The sequence below is a fragment of the Mobula hypostoma genome, chromosome 8 (genome assembly GCF_963921235.1).
Source record: "Mobula hypostoma chromosome 8, sMobHyp1.1, whole genome shotgun sequence".
NCBI lineage: Eukaryota > Metazoa > Chordata > Chondrichthyes > Myliobatiformes > Myliobatidae > Mobula > Mobula hypostoma.
In genome coordinates, this window is record NC_086104.1 from 43864629 (window position 1) to 43879384 (window position 14756).

At 42.1% G+C, this 14756-nt stretch overlaps 2 protein-coding genes across 2 annotated transcripts in view; both read right to left on the reverse strand.

Moving 5' to 3' along the window:
• The window catches only part of tgfb2 (transforming growth factor, beta 2), a 72105-nt gene extending 69911 nt beyond the window's left edge, over positions 1-2194 (reverse strand). Inside the window, exon 1 of the mRNA XM_063055749.1 lies at positions 1179-2194. Within this exon, the coding sequence (XP_062911819.1) occupies positions 1179-1524 (346 nt within the window). The 5' untranslated portion in view covers positions 1525-2194. The remainder of the gene's footprint in view (positions 1-1178) is intronic.
• Positions 2195-4059: 1865 nt separating this feature from the next.
• Positions 4060-14756, reverse strand: part of rrp15 (ribosomal RNA processing 15 homolog) — a 38971-nt gene continuing 28274 nt past the window's right edge. Inside the window, exon 5 of the mRNA XM_063055039.1 lies at positions 4060-4304. Within this exon, the coding sequence (XP_062911109.1) occupies positions 4176-4304 (129 nt within the window). The 3' untranslated portion in view covers positions 4060-4175. The remainder of the gene's footprint in view (positions 4305-14756) is intronic.

Below are 14756 nucleotides of genomic sequence, written 5' to 3' on the forward strand. Positions count from 1 at the left end.
GAGCTAGTCAAAATCATTTTAACCAAAAAGCACTGGAATGATCCCTCACTTCGCACCCATTCGCATTTGTAGGCTATTATTAATAACTTCGGTTTCGACTGACAGTTTTTTTAGAATGCCATGTTATATTTTCGGCCTGTTGATAAATAACTAATTGCTTTAACACTTTATAAATCATTTCAACAAACATCTTAAACCTGCCTCTAAGGTGTGAGATATTGGGACAATCTTCTAAATCACTTTCTACGGCCTATTCCTCCCAGAAACAACTTTTCTTTGTTTACAACACTTACTAGATTTTTTAGATATATTTTCTTGACATTAACTGCTGTTTTCATCCAAAATCAAGATCGATTTGTTAACTCTATGGGCACCGGCCCAGAGAAAATCATTTTAACTTTAAAAAAAACATTTATTGAGCTTATCCCATTGGACCCATTTTACCTTCTGCACCATTCGGCGTTTTACCGTGTACGCACGTTCCAGTTTTATTTACTCTGTCACATCGCCTAAAGGCGTATTTGGAAACTGACAAAATATGATTCAGCACACAATGAGTTAAATAGTAGTCGACTATCGAATATTCAACCCCATGCCTGACTGTCGTGTTTGTTTACAAAGCACCTGTCTTGGAATTTCTGCATTTCCACTGAAGATAGCAGGTTCTAGATTCTGAGCTGAACATTTTAGATATGATTTCCACGAGTATTATCCCAAATCAGTTGGTGGTCGGGCGGCTGTGCACGCCGCTCAAAACTCAACTTTACCGCTACAAAAATAAACAGGACCAAAATATGTCATTATTATTTTTTCCAGTCACGTCAGTATGCTCTGTCCAAATAGGCGAATACCTCTCATGCTTTATATATCATAATATCTACATCATACAAAAAAAAAACTGGCGAGGAACCAGGGTGTTTCTTTGGTCGCGTTGATTACCCGTGCAAAAAACGTTTAAGTAATTCTTAAGGAGGAATGACATCCCTTTTTGCTGGCACAGGGTGGGTATTACAACTATTAAATCCTCGCTTTAGACGAAGCATTGCCAATCATACATCTGGAGCCAAACTAATGGGCATTTGAAGTAAGCAGATTTATGTCGTCTTAATGCTTGGTAAAATACATACATAAGCTGACAAAAAGGGATGTGGTCTCTTTAAGCTACTTTTAAGGCTTACTTTCACGGGAGCTATATGGATTCGTATCAATCCTGTAAACTTCTTTTGCGTAATATTCTTCTTCACTCCTTTCTCGCTCACAAGTGGCAGCCCTCTCGTTTGCCTTCTCCTGAAGCAAATCCCTGGTGCTGTTGTAAATCGCGATTACCTCTGCCGGCACCTCTTCTGGCTCCGGGTAATGTTCCGGGGGTTTTGTAAGTTTCAGTTTGCTGAGGATTTGCCCTCGGATGGCTTTGATCCTCTTATCCTTGAACTGGTTGATGTCGAGGGTGTTGCAGGTCGATAAGCAAGCGCCGATCATCGCCAAATCCAGCGTGAGAAACACAGTGAAAATGGAGTGGTGCATTTTCAAAGTTGGTAAGTTGGAAGTTGAAGGGAGGAGGGAGAGGAGAGGGGGAAGAAAAGCAGCTGCAGATCGTAATCTTCACGCGAAAAAAAAGCACCAGATTAGATATTTACAATAAAAAAAGGCATAAAGGCTCTTTCTAGTTGCTTATTCTTGATTCTCAAGCCTTGTGCAGTTCACAGACTTGCCAAGCGCTGCCTCCTCGCTGCAGCGCCAGTCCCGGCACCAACACTGCTACTGCCGAAGATAAACACACCTTCACTTCATTGCAATCCGCACCAAGTCTTTAAACTTCGCCCAACTTCTCTCTCTCTCTCTCTCGCTCTCTCTCTCTCTTTCTCTCTGACCCCTCTGCTTTTCTCCAGTGAAATGCCAATAAAATACCAGCTTTATTCCACCACGATGAGATTTTAGATCCACGGAGATTTTAAAAAAAATACAATTTTGCCAAAAAAAACTATTAATTTGTCAAATGCTACGTTAGGTTTTTGTAGAGGCAGAAAGATTAGATTTTTTCTTATATGAAATTAACTTATTATACTTAAAAAAGTCTGAAGCAGTGAACCGTTATTTTCGCTGCCCCATGCTAGTAAAGGATCCCAGGCTGGAAGTGAGTGAGTGGGGGAGAGAGAGAGAGAGAGTGAGAGTGTGTGTGTGCGTGTGAGGGAGAGAGTTGCCAGCAGATAACATCAGGCTCGCACACGGGAGGCATTTATAATGTCCTACTTGACCACGTGTTACCTCCATCGAGTGACGTGGGGTCCGAGGTTTCCTCGCCGCCGTTACCAGGCTGTCCACATACAGGCGTCGCTGGTATTCCGCGCTGTCTTAGTGCCTGCCGTCTGCTCCCACTTTCCGCAACTTACTTTCGACTTTCGTCCAAATTTTAAGAAACAGGAGGATAACGACGGGGGTGGGGGGGGGTGCGGGGCAGGAGATCTACCATTTCAAAACGGGTCGGGGTTTCTTAGAATATGGACCGTCGTTCATTTATATACAATTTTAGGAGAATGTTTGCATTTCTATCCCGCCATCTTGCATATTGACGAGTGCTGGGAATTAAAATGCGAGAAAAAAACAACCCGACCTTTGTAACACATACAGGTTATACGACAATAACAGAAGTGCTGATGCTGCTTATGCTGTAAAGTGATTTCCGCCCAAGTCCCCAAAACCAATATACATCGTAATTAAGTAATCTGTCCATTGAAAAGAATGGACCAGGGATACCTTGAGGCTTGTGAGAAAATTACAATCGTTGAGGCCACCTGGTTTATAAAGTGATCTGAAATAAATATATGCGAAGCCGAACGTTCAAACAAGTTTACAAAGCACGGGGCGTGAGATCAAAGCACTTTGGAGAGAGCCGGGAGAAGGTGAACTTCAGTGCGTGATACGTCATCAAGATCATCATCCGAAACCTTCCCACTTGGAGTCAGCGGGTACTCCGCTACCGCTTACAGCTCAGGTATAAATATTTCCAAGCATAATATCTGGCGAAACGGGAAGTTGGAGGTGGAGTGTTAGTGAGAGGAAACTGTCGTTTTTGCTTCTTTCTAAGCAAACACCGCAGTTCAAATTGGATTGAATTACAAACAATAAAAAACGACTGAGAAAATAAAGCGTTCTATAAACGAACACTATAAAGGAGCACTAGGGCCCGGGTGGACTCCAATTCTGAAGCAGGAGGCATCCCCTCTATAGCGAGGGTCATTGTGTGCCCGGTTACTTTACTATTTTCAGCATCCGAGTCACCCGACGTGACTCAAAAAAAAAATCAGAGTAGGCAGTTAGACAAGGAACTCGGTCTTTAAACTAACAGACAGACAGGCAAATCGTTCCACATCGCAGAGGAAAATTAAGTGATTCAGACCCGGCAGCACAATTGGAATTCTCCCGTCAAAAATAAGCAGTAAAGGACATAGGTCACAGAGAGTTAATGTCTGTTGCTCCAGCAACTCCCCACCTCCCCCACCAGCAGTATCTGGTCGAGAGTTTCTCCGTTCGCTATTAATTTATAAGATCTGTCATGCACATATGCATAAACATTACAAACAGATACTGTTATTTGAGGTATAAAATAAAGCAAGCCCTACCAACACAAGGTAGATTTAAACCGTACACTGTCCGGTCTGAAAGTAACGTGGCTATATTTCACACAAGTACCAGGTGCGATGGCTGCTTCTCCCCACTGACGAGATTCCTCGCCCACTTGTCTCATTGCTATGCGAACGGAACCTTCGTAAAATGCATCCCCTGGATCAACTGTTCATAGAACTTCAGAAAGAGTAAAGCGCTGCCTGAAGATCTGAGGCGTTTAAGCACCTCACCTGTGCGGCTGCCACACAGATCAACCCCGAAAGACCAGATTATGTTAAATAATAGACTTGGTCCACCATTATTTCCAGTCAGCCCAATTTGGTGTGGTCTTAATAAGCATCAACATTTCTCCCGCATTCCAGGTAATCACATACATTTCAGAAGACACCGTGACGTGTTTGGATTTGGGAAACGATTAAAAAGACATTGGAAAGAAATAGTTTGCTTTATTTTAGAAAAAAAAGCCATATATTATACAATTCCTTGCATTCACAGAATGAGCATCGCTGTACTTTACATTTCAAACCGAGGAGAGCTTCTGCTGAGAAGGATCAGCGGTCCGAAGCACTTTCCTCGCCAGCAACATCACTCTCCTTATCCCAGTCTTTCATGGTAGCTCCCATCATGAAGTCATCGCGTAATATGTTCCATGCTGCAACTTCTTCTGATTTAACCACAACCTGAAAATAAACCAGCTGATTACCAAATATAATCAAAAACACAAAATTAACACATGATCCCGTTTATATACCCATCTGATGTAATTTTAACCCACCCCACCCCCGGTGCTGACTCATTAGAATAGTTCTTGGCACACAACTTCAATACAAATATGGCCTTAATAAATGTTTTGAAACATGATATTTCTTTTGATCTTTGAACCAACTCCCCATTATGCACTACATCAACTCGTATGGCACAAAGCTGACTTTTAGGAAATTTGATGACTACAGAATACATGTGTCTTTGGAACCCGTCAAACATTGTTATCGTGGCATTAATTCATTTTCTTGCGGTCGGTTGGTTAAAACGGAAACAATCTTGTACAACATTTCCTATATTTGTGTTTAAAACTCGAGGCATCCGGCTCAGTAGCTGGAATCAGCCGTAAGCTCCCTCTCAACTCGCTTTCAGGAGTTCCTATTTAAACAAGGCTGTGCATCACGAGTATGTAGAATTTTACAACTCACTCACTAAACAGGCTGTCCATTCCAGTGGAGCTGGAGCGCCACCCTGAGGCGCTTTGCAGTCGTACACCACCAACCATCAACAGCCTTTCCCATGCACCTTTGGAATTACAAAGTGGCACGACTTTGAAACAATAGAGGATAACCTTGTTAGATGCTTAATATATTCGTGGCTAAATAAAAATAAAAGTCTCTTTTCATGAGAAGAAATGTTCTTTTTTGGGATTCAACTCCGCTCACTGGCCTTCCATTCATCTTGCTGTGGAAAGAATCCTTTTTCACTGTACCATCCAACAAGTTTTGCACATTCTTACATAGCTGCAGGTTAATTCTGCTATCATTCACCTTCAATAACAAAGTACCTTCACTTTAAAATATGAATGTGAAAAAAAATGGATTTTGGCATTCACCAAGAATTGTTAGTACTTGACCATGAATGAGCAGTTCAAAAATTATCCCCAAATATCCTTACAACATCCCACACACCTGCAAAACTTGGTACTGCATGCAGTTTAGAAGAACTATAGAGCTCATTGAAGTTTCTGAAAATTCAGCATATTTCAAAATAACATCTCACAACACTGCACCATTTTTTCCAATATTCAGGATTGGGAATTAGTAACGATATTAATACTCTTATGATAACATAGCCCATGCGATAATGATGGGCTTTGAATTAGGATTCTATAGGAACTGTGAAGTTACTGGGTCTAGGGTTGGTATAATTTAGAAAGTTTATACATATAACTATTGCTATTTTGGAGTTAACATTATCTACTTTAGCTGTTACAGTGTTAAAGAGGAAGAACATAATTAGAAGACGACAACCTTGCTTTTTGAACCTGTTCCACCATGCATCAAGAACGTGGCCGATGAAATACCAGTGCTATTTTCCCAAACCATCTTCCTGTCCCTCAGCATCCAGAAAGTTTCAATGGAATCTCCTTTCATTCTGCCCAACTCCAGAAAATAAAGAAAATCTGAGAAGGCCCAGTCTAAAGCCTGTCCTCATGCAGCGAACCTGCAAACCCCAAGAGTCAATCTGTGAATCTTTGTCATGATCCTTTGATCTATAGGAAATATATATTTTCATAGGTAAGAGGACTAAAACTCCAGGTGTCATTTCATCAAGGTCTTTATAAGTGTAACCAGACATCTATATTTATGTATCTAAATCCTCTTTAACCAAGTATAATATACCATCTGCCAATCTAATTAATTACACACACTATAGTTTTCAGTGATTTGGATACCCATGACACTTTCAGCATTTTCCCAAAAAACATTTAAAAATTCCCCTGTCTAAGCAGTTCATCTCCTAACTTGCCACATTATATCACTGACTCCCTCATTCATGTTCTTACCCACTCATCTTGATTGTCCATAGGCCCTTTACATCCTCCACCTTATCCTTAATGACACATGGTTCTGTATTAATATTAGGATTCCAGGTCAAATCATTCGATGTTGAATATGAGTAGATGGGATCTAAGCACTGATCCTTGCCCACAACCTGTGAAAAAAACCTGTTTATTCCCATTCTTTGTCTTCTATTTAATATCCAGTTCTGAGACCATGGCATTGTATTACCCCAAAGCCACATTCTCAAACCTTGTTGATCAATTTCTTATGGGGATCCTTACTAAAAACCTACTGAAAAATAAACAGCTCATATCCATTGGTTCACCCATATTATTCACATCTTTGAGAATGAGAATCACAATTATCACTGAATTATCACTCTTGATGTGAATCTTGTTGTCCAGCAGCAGTATAGTTCAAAGACACAAGATTGCTATAAATTAGAAAGTGCAGCTGACTGAGTCTACAACCCAGTTTACCAGCCACATATCATTTCCAATTCATAAATCCATGTTGATTCAGTTCTATTATTTCGTTCTTCACCATAGTTATAAACTGAAAAAATCAGCATTTTATGACTGTGTATAACAAATGGAAAATACATTTTTGCGATCAAGGCAACTGCAAAATATTAAAAATCAAAATTGGAGCAGTTATAAATGGGGAAAAATAGACAAATTGTGAACATTTTTTTCCCTCAGATGGATTGTAAAGTTGTAACCATTAATTTTCCAGTCGTGGCCAGAGCTGTAACAGGAATAAGGACCCAATTAAATAAATATCAGGAAGCTGACTAGCTCCAGAAAGACAATCTGTACCAGAAGCAACACCTCTTTACTGCACACAGCCACAGACAGTGGTACCCCAGTCAATATCTAGCACAAGCAGCTTTCTTGATGAAAAAAAGAAAAGCTCCACTGAAAAAAAGACTGTACGTATTAATAGCTACACTTTCTATTTCAGATCGTCCCAATTTTTTCCAATTCCTAGCATTCCATATATTACCCCAGCTAACATAAGCCAATTCAGCCTAGACTAAAATTTATCTGCAACCTTCTAGTCTACGTGTTACTATTGTAACAGAGGGTACCTTTACCCTATGGGACAGAGAGACCCACATTTTCATCTTTGTAGTTATATTATCATATACACTGGACAAATCCTAATTAGACGAACTTCCTTAGTCTTGTGGGTCAATCTCATTAGCTGGCAACACTTTCATGCTTGATCAGTTGAAAGCTGAAGTCCACGATTTTATCAGACTCTCAGTGCTAAATCTGCAAGGGCACTCCTCTGTTTGACTCCAGAATTCAGCAGGATGAATCCAATTTTCCTCAGGCCTAGTAAGGGATCTGATATTCCACCAACCTTAAATTTTTGGTAAAGAGGAAGGTGGATTAACATACATGTGAAATAAAAAAATCTGTAGATGCTGTAAATCCCAACAGCAAATCCTGGAAAATCAAAATGTTTCTCTTCCTGTGGAGGTTGCCTAACCTGCTAGGTGTTACCAGCATTTTGTTTTTGTTTTACATTTATAAGAAATAATTTAGTGTATCTCTGTATAAATGTTAAGATTCTTTTGAATTAATTTCCCTTGAAACCAATACATTGAAATAATTGTCTCTGAAGGAGGGACAAAAATATTACAAGCATTTTTTACAGGGGATAACAAGATAGCAAGTCCAGATAATACAGAGCTTGCAGATAGACAAGGGAGTACTGCAGAAGGTGATTGCAGACCAAGCTGACATTGATGGGTTGGAGTGAGGAGATGGAATGGAGAGGAGGGAATAAGTAAGTAATTGTGGAAAATAAAAACTCATGGTGAAGGAGATCACATATTGATGTGGACAGGAGGCTGGCAGGCAAATTGTCTGACAACTCAAAGAAAGGCAGGAAAGCTGTGAAGAGAACACAAGACTGAAAAAAGGGATAGAAATGGGTTAAGTGAGTGAGTAATGATTTGACAATTAAGAGAATAATATGGGAACATTTGAAATCATCTGTTTTGGTAGAAAATAAATTCATACAATTTAAATGGTGAGAACAGAACACAGCTGAAGCAGCATCTCAGCAGCACAGACTAAATGCTGGAGGAACGCAGCAGGCCAGGCAGCACCTAGGAAAAGAGTATGGTTGACGATTCGGGCTGAAATGTTGACTGTACAGTACTTTTTTCCTAGAAGCTGCCTGGCCTGCTGAGTTGCTCCAGCACTTTGTGGGTGTTGCTCGGATTTCTAGCATCTGCATATTCTTTCTTTGTTTGTGAAGCAGCCTCTGAGCGTCTTGGTGCATCCCTCACAAAACGCAAACACAGTAAGTAACTAGGAAAGGTAATATCAATACTTATTGCTGGATGACTAGAATACAAAATAGGGAGGTTTTATGCTTTATGCTTTAGTTATACATTAAGTTCAGCTGCACAGGACACTGGTGAGATCAGATCTGGAGTACTGCAAACAATACTGACATCCTTATTTAAGAAGAGATATTGATGCCTTGTGAGCAGTTCAGAGGTTTAGTACCCCGACACCTGGAATGCAGTGGTTTTATAAGAAAATCTGACAGACTAGGCTTGCATCTACTAAAGAGAGGGGACTTTATTAAAACATATGAATCTGAGAGTGGATATGCAGAGGAAGTTTTCTCCCAAGGGAGAGTTTAAAGATAAGTGTCACTGTTCAAAATTAAATGGTCACCCATTTGAGACAGATGAGATAAAAAGATCATCATTCAGTGGGTTACAAATATTTAGATGCCTCTTCAAGGAATAGTGGAGGCACAGTCTTTGAATATTTTTAAGGTGGGGATTGGTAAAAGGTTACAGGATGTGTACAGGATTGCACAATTGAGGTCACAATCCAATCAGCCATAATCTTACTGAATGGTGGGACAGGTTTGAGGGCTCCTATTTGTATGTTTTTATGTTTGGTGGATGGGTGGGGGAATGTCAAGATCAGCAAGATATGGCAAACATACCTGAGATTAAATTTTAAATCAATGAGAGAGCCAAGATTAGCAATTCCTCAAACTTTAGGATCTTTAATATCTGCATCTCCTTCTCCATCTTCCATACTATTCTCTGACTCTTCACCATACTCGGAGTAAAGTTTCAAACTTAGACTTTTGAAATTACTTGCAGGGAATTTCCAATTTTAAGTGTATTTACCACACTTCTCTCCAGCATCTTGCATTATGTTAGAAATGGTAATTTTATACATTGATATGACCACAGGAAAGTCATGTCTAAATATAAAGAAGGAACTAGGAAAGGTTTGATCGGTTGCGATTGGCAATTCCAGATTATTTGGTTTGAGGAAAAAAAAGAAACAACTTAATTGTGTGGCTCTGAAGTACATGCCTATTGGTAACTGACAAGTTCCTAAATGTCAGGTTAATTTGCTTTTTGAATGTCACAAACATATTAAATGCAAAGAAATCAGTTTTCTTGGTGGTTACTTAAGCCAATTATTATTCTTGGGTTCCATTAGATATTTCAATGACAAGAATACCAACTTAATTTCATTTCCTTTCTTTACCGATCTTCTGCAACTATTTTTCCAATATCTGAGTTTCATTCATGGGTTTATACATTCTTTCCCTTATATCAGGATCCATGCCAAAACTTTATGAACAGATCAAATGAAAAGCACAACAGTTATAGTTGCTCTAATCAGAAGCCAGTAACAAGACCTTACTTTTCTCTTGATGCTGATTGAAGGGGCTGACCTCTAATACATTAAAACAATGTGTAAAGCCCACAAGCTGCAAGAATCTCTTTGCCAATGTTTATTTCCAACTAATTGAATAATATCATAAATCACAACTTCAATTAAATGCAATGTTGTGCCAAACTTAAACTTTTTGAAATACATTTATAACGTTAATACCTCATGTGATTAGATTGATTGCTGAATGTTTGTTCTAATTACAAATGCATAAACAGCATTTGGTATCGACAGCAATGCAGATTTGTAAATTTGGGTGTTTTCAGTTTCATGAGATGACAGATAAAAAGTTGACACTACTCTGAAAATCAGCTTTACTGTCTTTGGGTCCAATGCAATTTGGAATAACTATGAACTTCCACTGTGACCTCAAATTCACCTGAATCATTTCCTTTTCTGAATCTTTGTATCTTCATCTCCAGAGAGATGGAGTTTACAGTAACCACTCATTATACACCCACCAACTCTCACATCCAATGTAGACGACATCTTTTCCCATCCTGTCTCTTGTAAAGGAAAGACAGGCCATATCCTTCTCCAAGTTTCTGTCACCACTTCATCTGCTCTCAAATGGGCCTTCTATTCCAGATCTGTAATGCCAGTATTGTTTAGGAAATTCTCATGCACTTAGGTCTGTTTTCCAGATTTCTTCTGTCACAGCCCAATTCCTAAACACCCCCCCCCACCGCCGCTGCCCCCAAACAGAGATAGAAAGTTTCCCCAAGTCCTCAGCTTTCACCCTGCCGGCTTCCACTACCAGCACATCGTCCTTTATCACTGAGCCTTCCACAGCCCCTTCTTACCCTCCCCCATCCTTTCTGACCTTCCACAGAATTCAGTTTTGCTGTGGCCATCCCACAACCACAACACTTGTCCCTACACCTCATCCACTATCACCATCCAGGGACCTAATCAGCCTTTCCAGGCTAGGCCAAGATACACATGCACCTCTTCCAACCTCGGTTATGCATTCGCTGCTCCTGATGTGCCTTCCTCTATGTTTGCGACACCAAGTGCTGATCAGGTGACCAACTTGCAGGCACCTGCACTCTGTCCTTAATAGCCATCCTGACATCCCAGATGCATGACAATTAAACTCCCCTTCCTCCAGTCGACTTCCAGTGGAGATAAGAGAGGAGGAGTTTCAAAGGCAGAGGCTGGTGGGTGATGGACAAAAACAGAACTCAAAAACTTCTCAACTCCATCCAACACTTTTTTCACTGCGAGAGTGAGGCACTACACATACTAGAGCAGCAGCACCTCATTCCATCTGGGCAGTCTGCAACCCAGTGGTATGAACATCGAGTTTTCCATTTCCATCATTGTCCTTCCTAGCTCTCATCAACCGTTTTCATCCCTCTCCTCCTCCTGGTTCCATTCACCATGTAGCTATACACTTCACCTACCATATTCCCCCCCCCCCCCCGCCATCTGGTTCTATCTGCCCTTCATCTCCCTCAATGGTTCCCACCATCATCTTGCCATCATCTGATTCCAGCACTTGTAGCCTTTGTGTGCCTACTTATTCACAACTTGTCCCCACCTTCACCAACCACACACCTTCCCCACCCCAAAAGGGCTCCACTTGCTCATTTTTTTTAAAAAAAAACCTCAGTTTCCACCCATTGTCATTGTCTTTGTCAAAAAAACTCCTTATCCCTCAACTCTATTGTCTTCCACTGCATTTTGTTCCATCTCTCAGCTACCAGCCATCCTCACCCTTTCACACTGGCTATCATCCCTCTACACCCTGTCCTAATACAGATTCTCATTCTGAAATGTCAATCATCCTTTTGCCTCCAAAAGTGCTTCCTGACTTCCCGAGTGTCCCCAGCAGTTCATTTCATTTTAATTAAGTGCAGAGGCATGACTCTCAAGTTAAACTTAGGTCTATATAAAACAGATAAAATAAATAGATTTATTATATATTTACTATTAATGGTGATTGGAAGCATAAACAACTTTTCCTGCAAATTTTAAAATAAATTTGGAATACTTTTCATTGAAATACTTGCATCTCAAAATGCCCATGAATAATATAGAAATACTTCAAACAAATCAGGCAAGGCCACTTGATTGCAAACAATTGGTTTATTGATCAATACAGAATGTCCCTCTCCTTTCCCCTTTTCCCAACCATAATCTGCCTTTCCCTGCCCCCTTCCCACTCGCAGTCCACAACAGAACCCATATCAGATTCAGGTTTAGCATAACTCACGGGTCATGAAATTTGTTTACTTTTGCAGCAGCAGTACAATGCAATGTACAGAATTACTCCAGTGCTGTATATGCTGTTAACCAAATCACAAACATTAAAACACAGAATAGTACAGGACAGGAACAGGTCCTTCGGCACACAATGTTGTGCCAAACCAGTTAACTGAGTAATCAACTAAGCTAATCTTCTCGGCCTACACAAGTTCCATATCCTTCGAACCTCCTTACATTGATGAGCCTAGCTAAACAACTCTTAAAAAATCTCTCATATATCTGCCTCTACCACCACCCCAAGCAATGCATTCCAGGCATCCACTCTTCTGTGTAAAAAAAACACACTTGCTCCTCACACTCCTTTGAAATTAGCCCCCTCACCTTAACTGCATACCCTCTGGTTTAAGAGATTTCAACCTGAGAAAAACATACTGTCTTCTGTTGGGTGTCACAATCTCGTGGCGGTTAGTGCAATGTTCATGCTTACGGCTCCGGGCGTGCTGGCGCTCGGAGTCAGTGCGACGCTCACCGCTCCGGGCGTGCTGGCGCTCGGAGTCAGTGCAACGCTCACCGCTCCGGGCGTCCTGGCGCTCGGAGTCAGTGCGACGCTCACCGCTCCGGGCGTCCTGGCGCTCGGAGTCAGTGCGACGCTCACCGCTCCGGGCGTCCTGGCGCTCGGAGTCAGTGCGACGCTCACCGCTCCGGGCGTGCTGGCGCTCGGAGTCAGTGCGACGCTCACCACTCCGGGCGTGCTGGCGCTCGGAGTCAGTGCGACGCTCACCGCTCCGGGCGTCCTGGCGCTCAGAGTCAGTGCGACGCTCACCGCTCCGGAAGTTCTGGCGCTCGGAGTCAGTGCGACACTGACAGCTCTGGACATTCTGGCGCTCAGAGTCAGTGCGACGCTTACCGCTCCGGGCGTGCTGGTGCTCGGAGTTGAATTCCAGTGACAGACTGTGAGCAGTCTCTGTACGTCCTCCCCGTCTTTTCTCCAGGTCCTCTGGTTTCCTCACACAGTAGAGACATACCGGGTAGGTTAACTCGTCATTGTAAATTGTCCTGTGATTAGGTTATGGTTACAAACAAGAGAAAATCTGCAGATGCTGGAAATCTGAGCACTACACACAAAAATGCTGGAGAAACTCAGCAGGTCAGGCAGCTTTTATGGAAAAAAGTACAGTCAACAATTCGAGCTGAAATCCTTCAGCAGGACTAGAGAAAAAAAAGCTGAGGTGTAGATTTAAAAGGTAGGGAAAGGAGCGAGAAACACCAGGTGATTGGTGAAACTAGGAGGGGGAGGGATGAAGTAAAGAGCTGGGAAGTTGATTGGTGAAAGAGACAGAAGACCATGGAAGAAAGAAAAAGGTGGAGGAAGGAGCACCACAGGGAGACGATGGGCAGGCAAGGAGATAAGGTGAAGGAAGGAAAAGGGGATGCAAAATGGTGAAGGTGGGTGGGGGTGGGGGGGAGGGAGGTTACTGGAAGTTTGAGAAATCAATGTTCATGCCATCAGGTTGGAGGCTACCCAAACAGAATATAAGGCGTTGTCCTCCAACCTAAGAGGGGCCTCATCACAACAGTGGAGGAGGCCATGGATTGACATATCCGGAATGGAAATGGGAAGTGGAATTAAAATGGGTGGCCACTGGGAAATCCCACTTTTTCTGGTGGAAAGGGCATAGCTGCTCTGCAAAGCAGTCTCCCAATTTACGTCAGGTCTCGCCAAATACAGGAGGCCACACAAGGAGCACCGAACAGTATACGACTCCAACAGACTCACAGGTGAAGTGTCACCTCACCTGGAAGGACTGTTTAAGGTCCTGAATGGTAGTGAGGGAGGTGGTGTAGGGGCAGATGTAGCACTTGTTGTGCTTGCAAGGATAAATGCCAGGAGGGAGATCAGTGGGGAGGGACCAATGGACAAGGGAGAGATCTCTGCAGACAACAGAAAGTGGGGGGGGGGGGGGAAAGATGTGCTTGGTGGTGGGATCCAGTTAGAGGTGGCAGAAGTTTTGGAGAATTATGTGCTGGACACGGAGCCTGGCAGGTGGTAGGTGAGGACAAGAACGCTATCCCTGGTAGGGTGGCAGGAGGATGGGGGTAAGAGCAGATGTGCATGAAATGGAAGAGATGTAGTTGAGGGCAGCATTAGGTTATGGTTAATCAGGTTTGTTGGGGGTTGTAGGGGCTGGAAGGGCCTATTCTGTCCCGTATTGCTAAGTAGATAAAAATACTCCATCTATACCTCTCATAATCTTAGAAACCTCTGTCAGATATCCCCTCAGTCCCTGCCACTCCAGAGAAAACAACCCAACGTTGACCAACTTCTTGTTCTGGCACATACCCTCTAATTCAGACAGCATCCTGGTAAACTTCTTCTGCACCCTCGTCTAAAGCCTCAACATCCTTCCTATAATGGGGTGACCAGAACTGCATGCAATACTCCATACGCAGTCTAACTAGAGTTTTATAAAGTTGCAGCATAACTTCCGGACTTTTGAACTCAATGCCTCAACTAATAAAGGCAAGAATGCTATATGCCTTCCTAACCACCCTTTCAAACTGTGTAACCATTTTCAGACAGCTATGAAGTTGGATTCGAAGAGCCCCCTGCTCCTCAACACTGTTAAGGATCTTGCCCTTA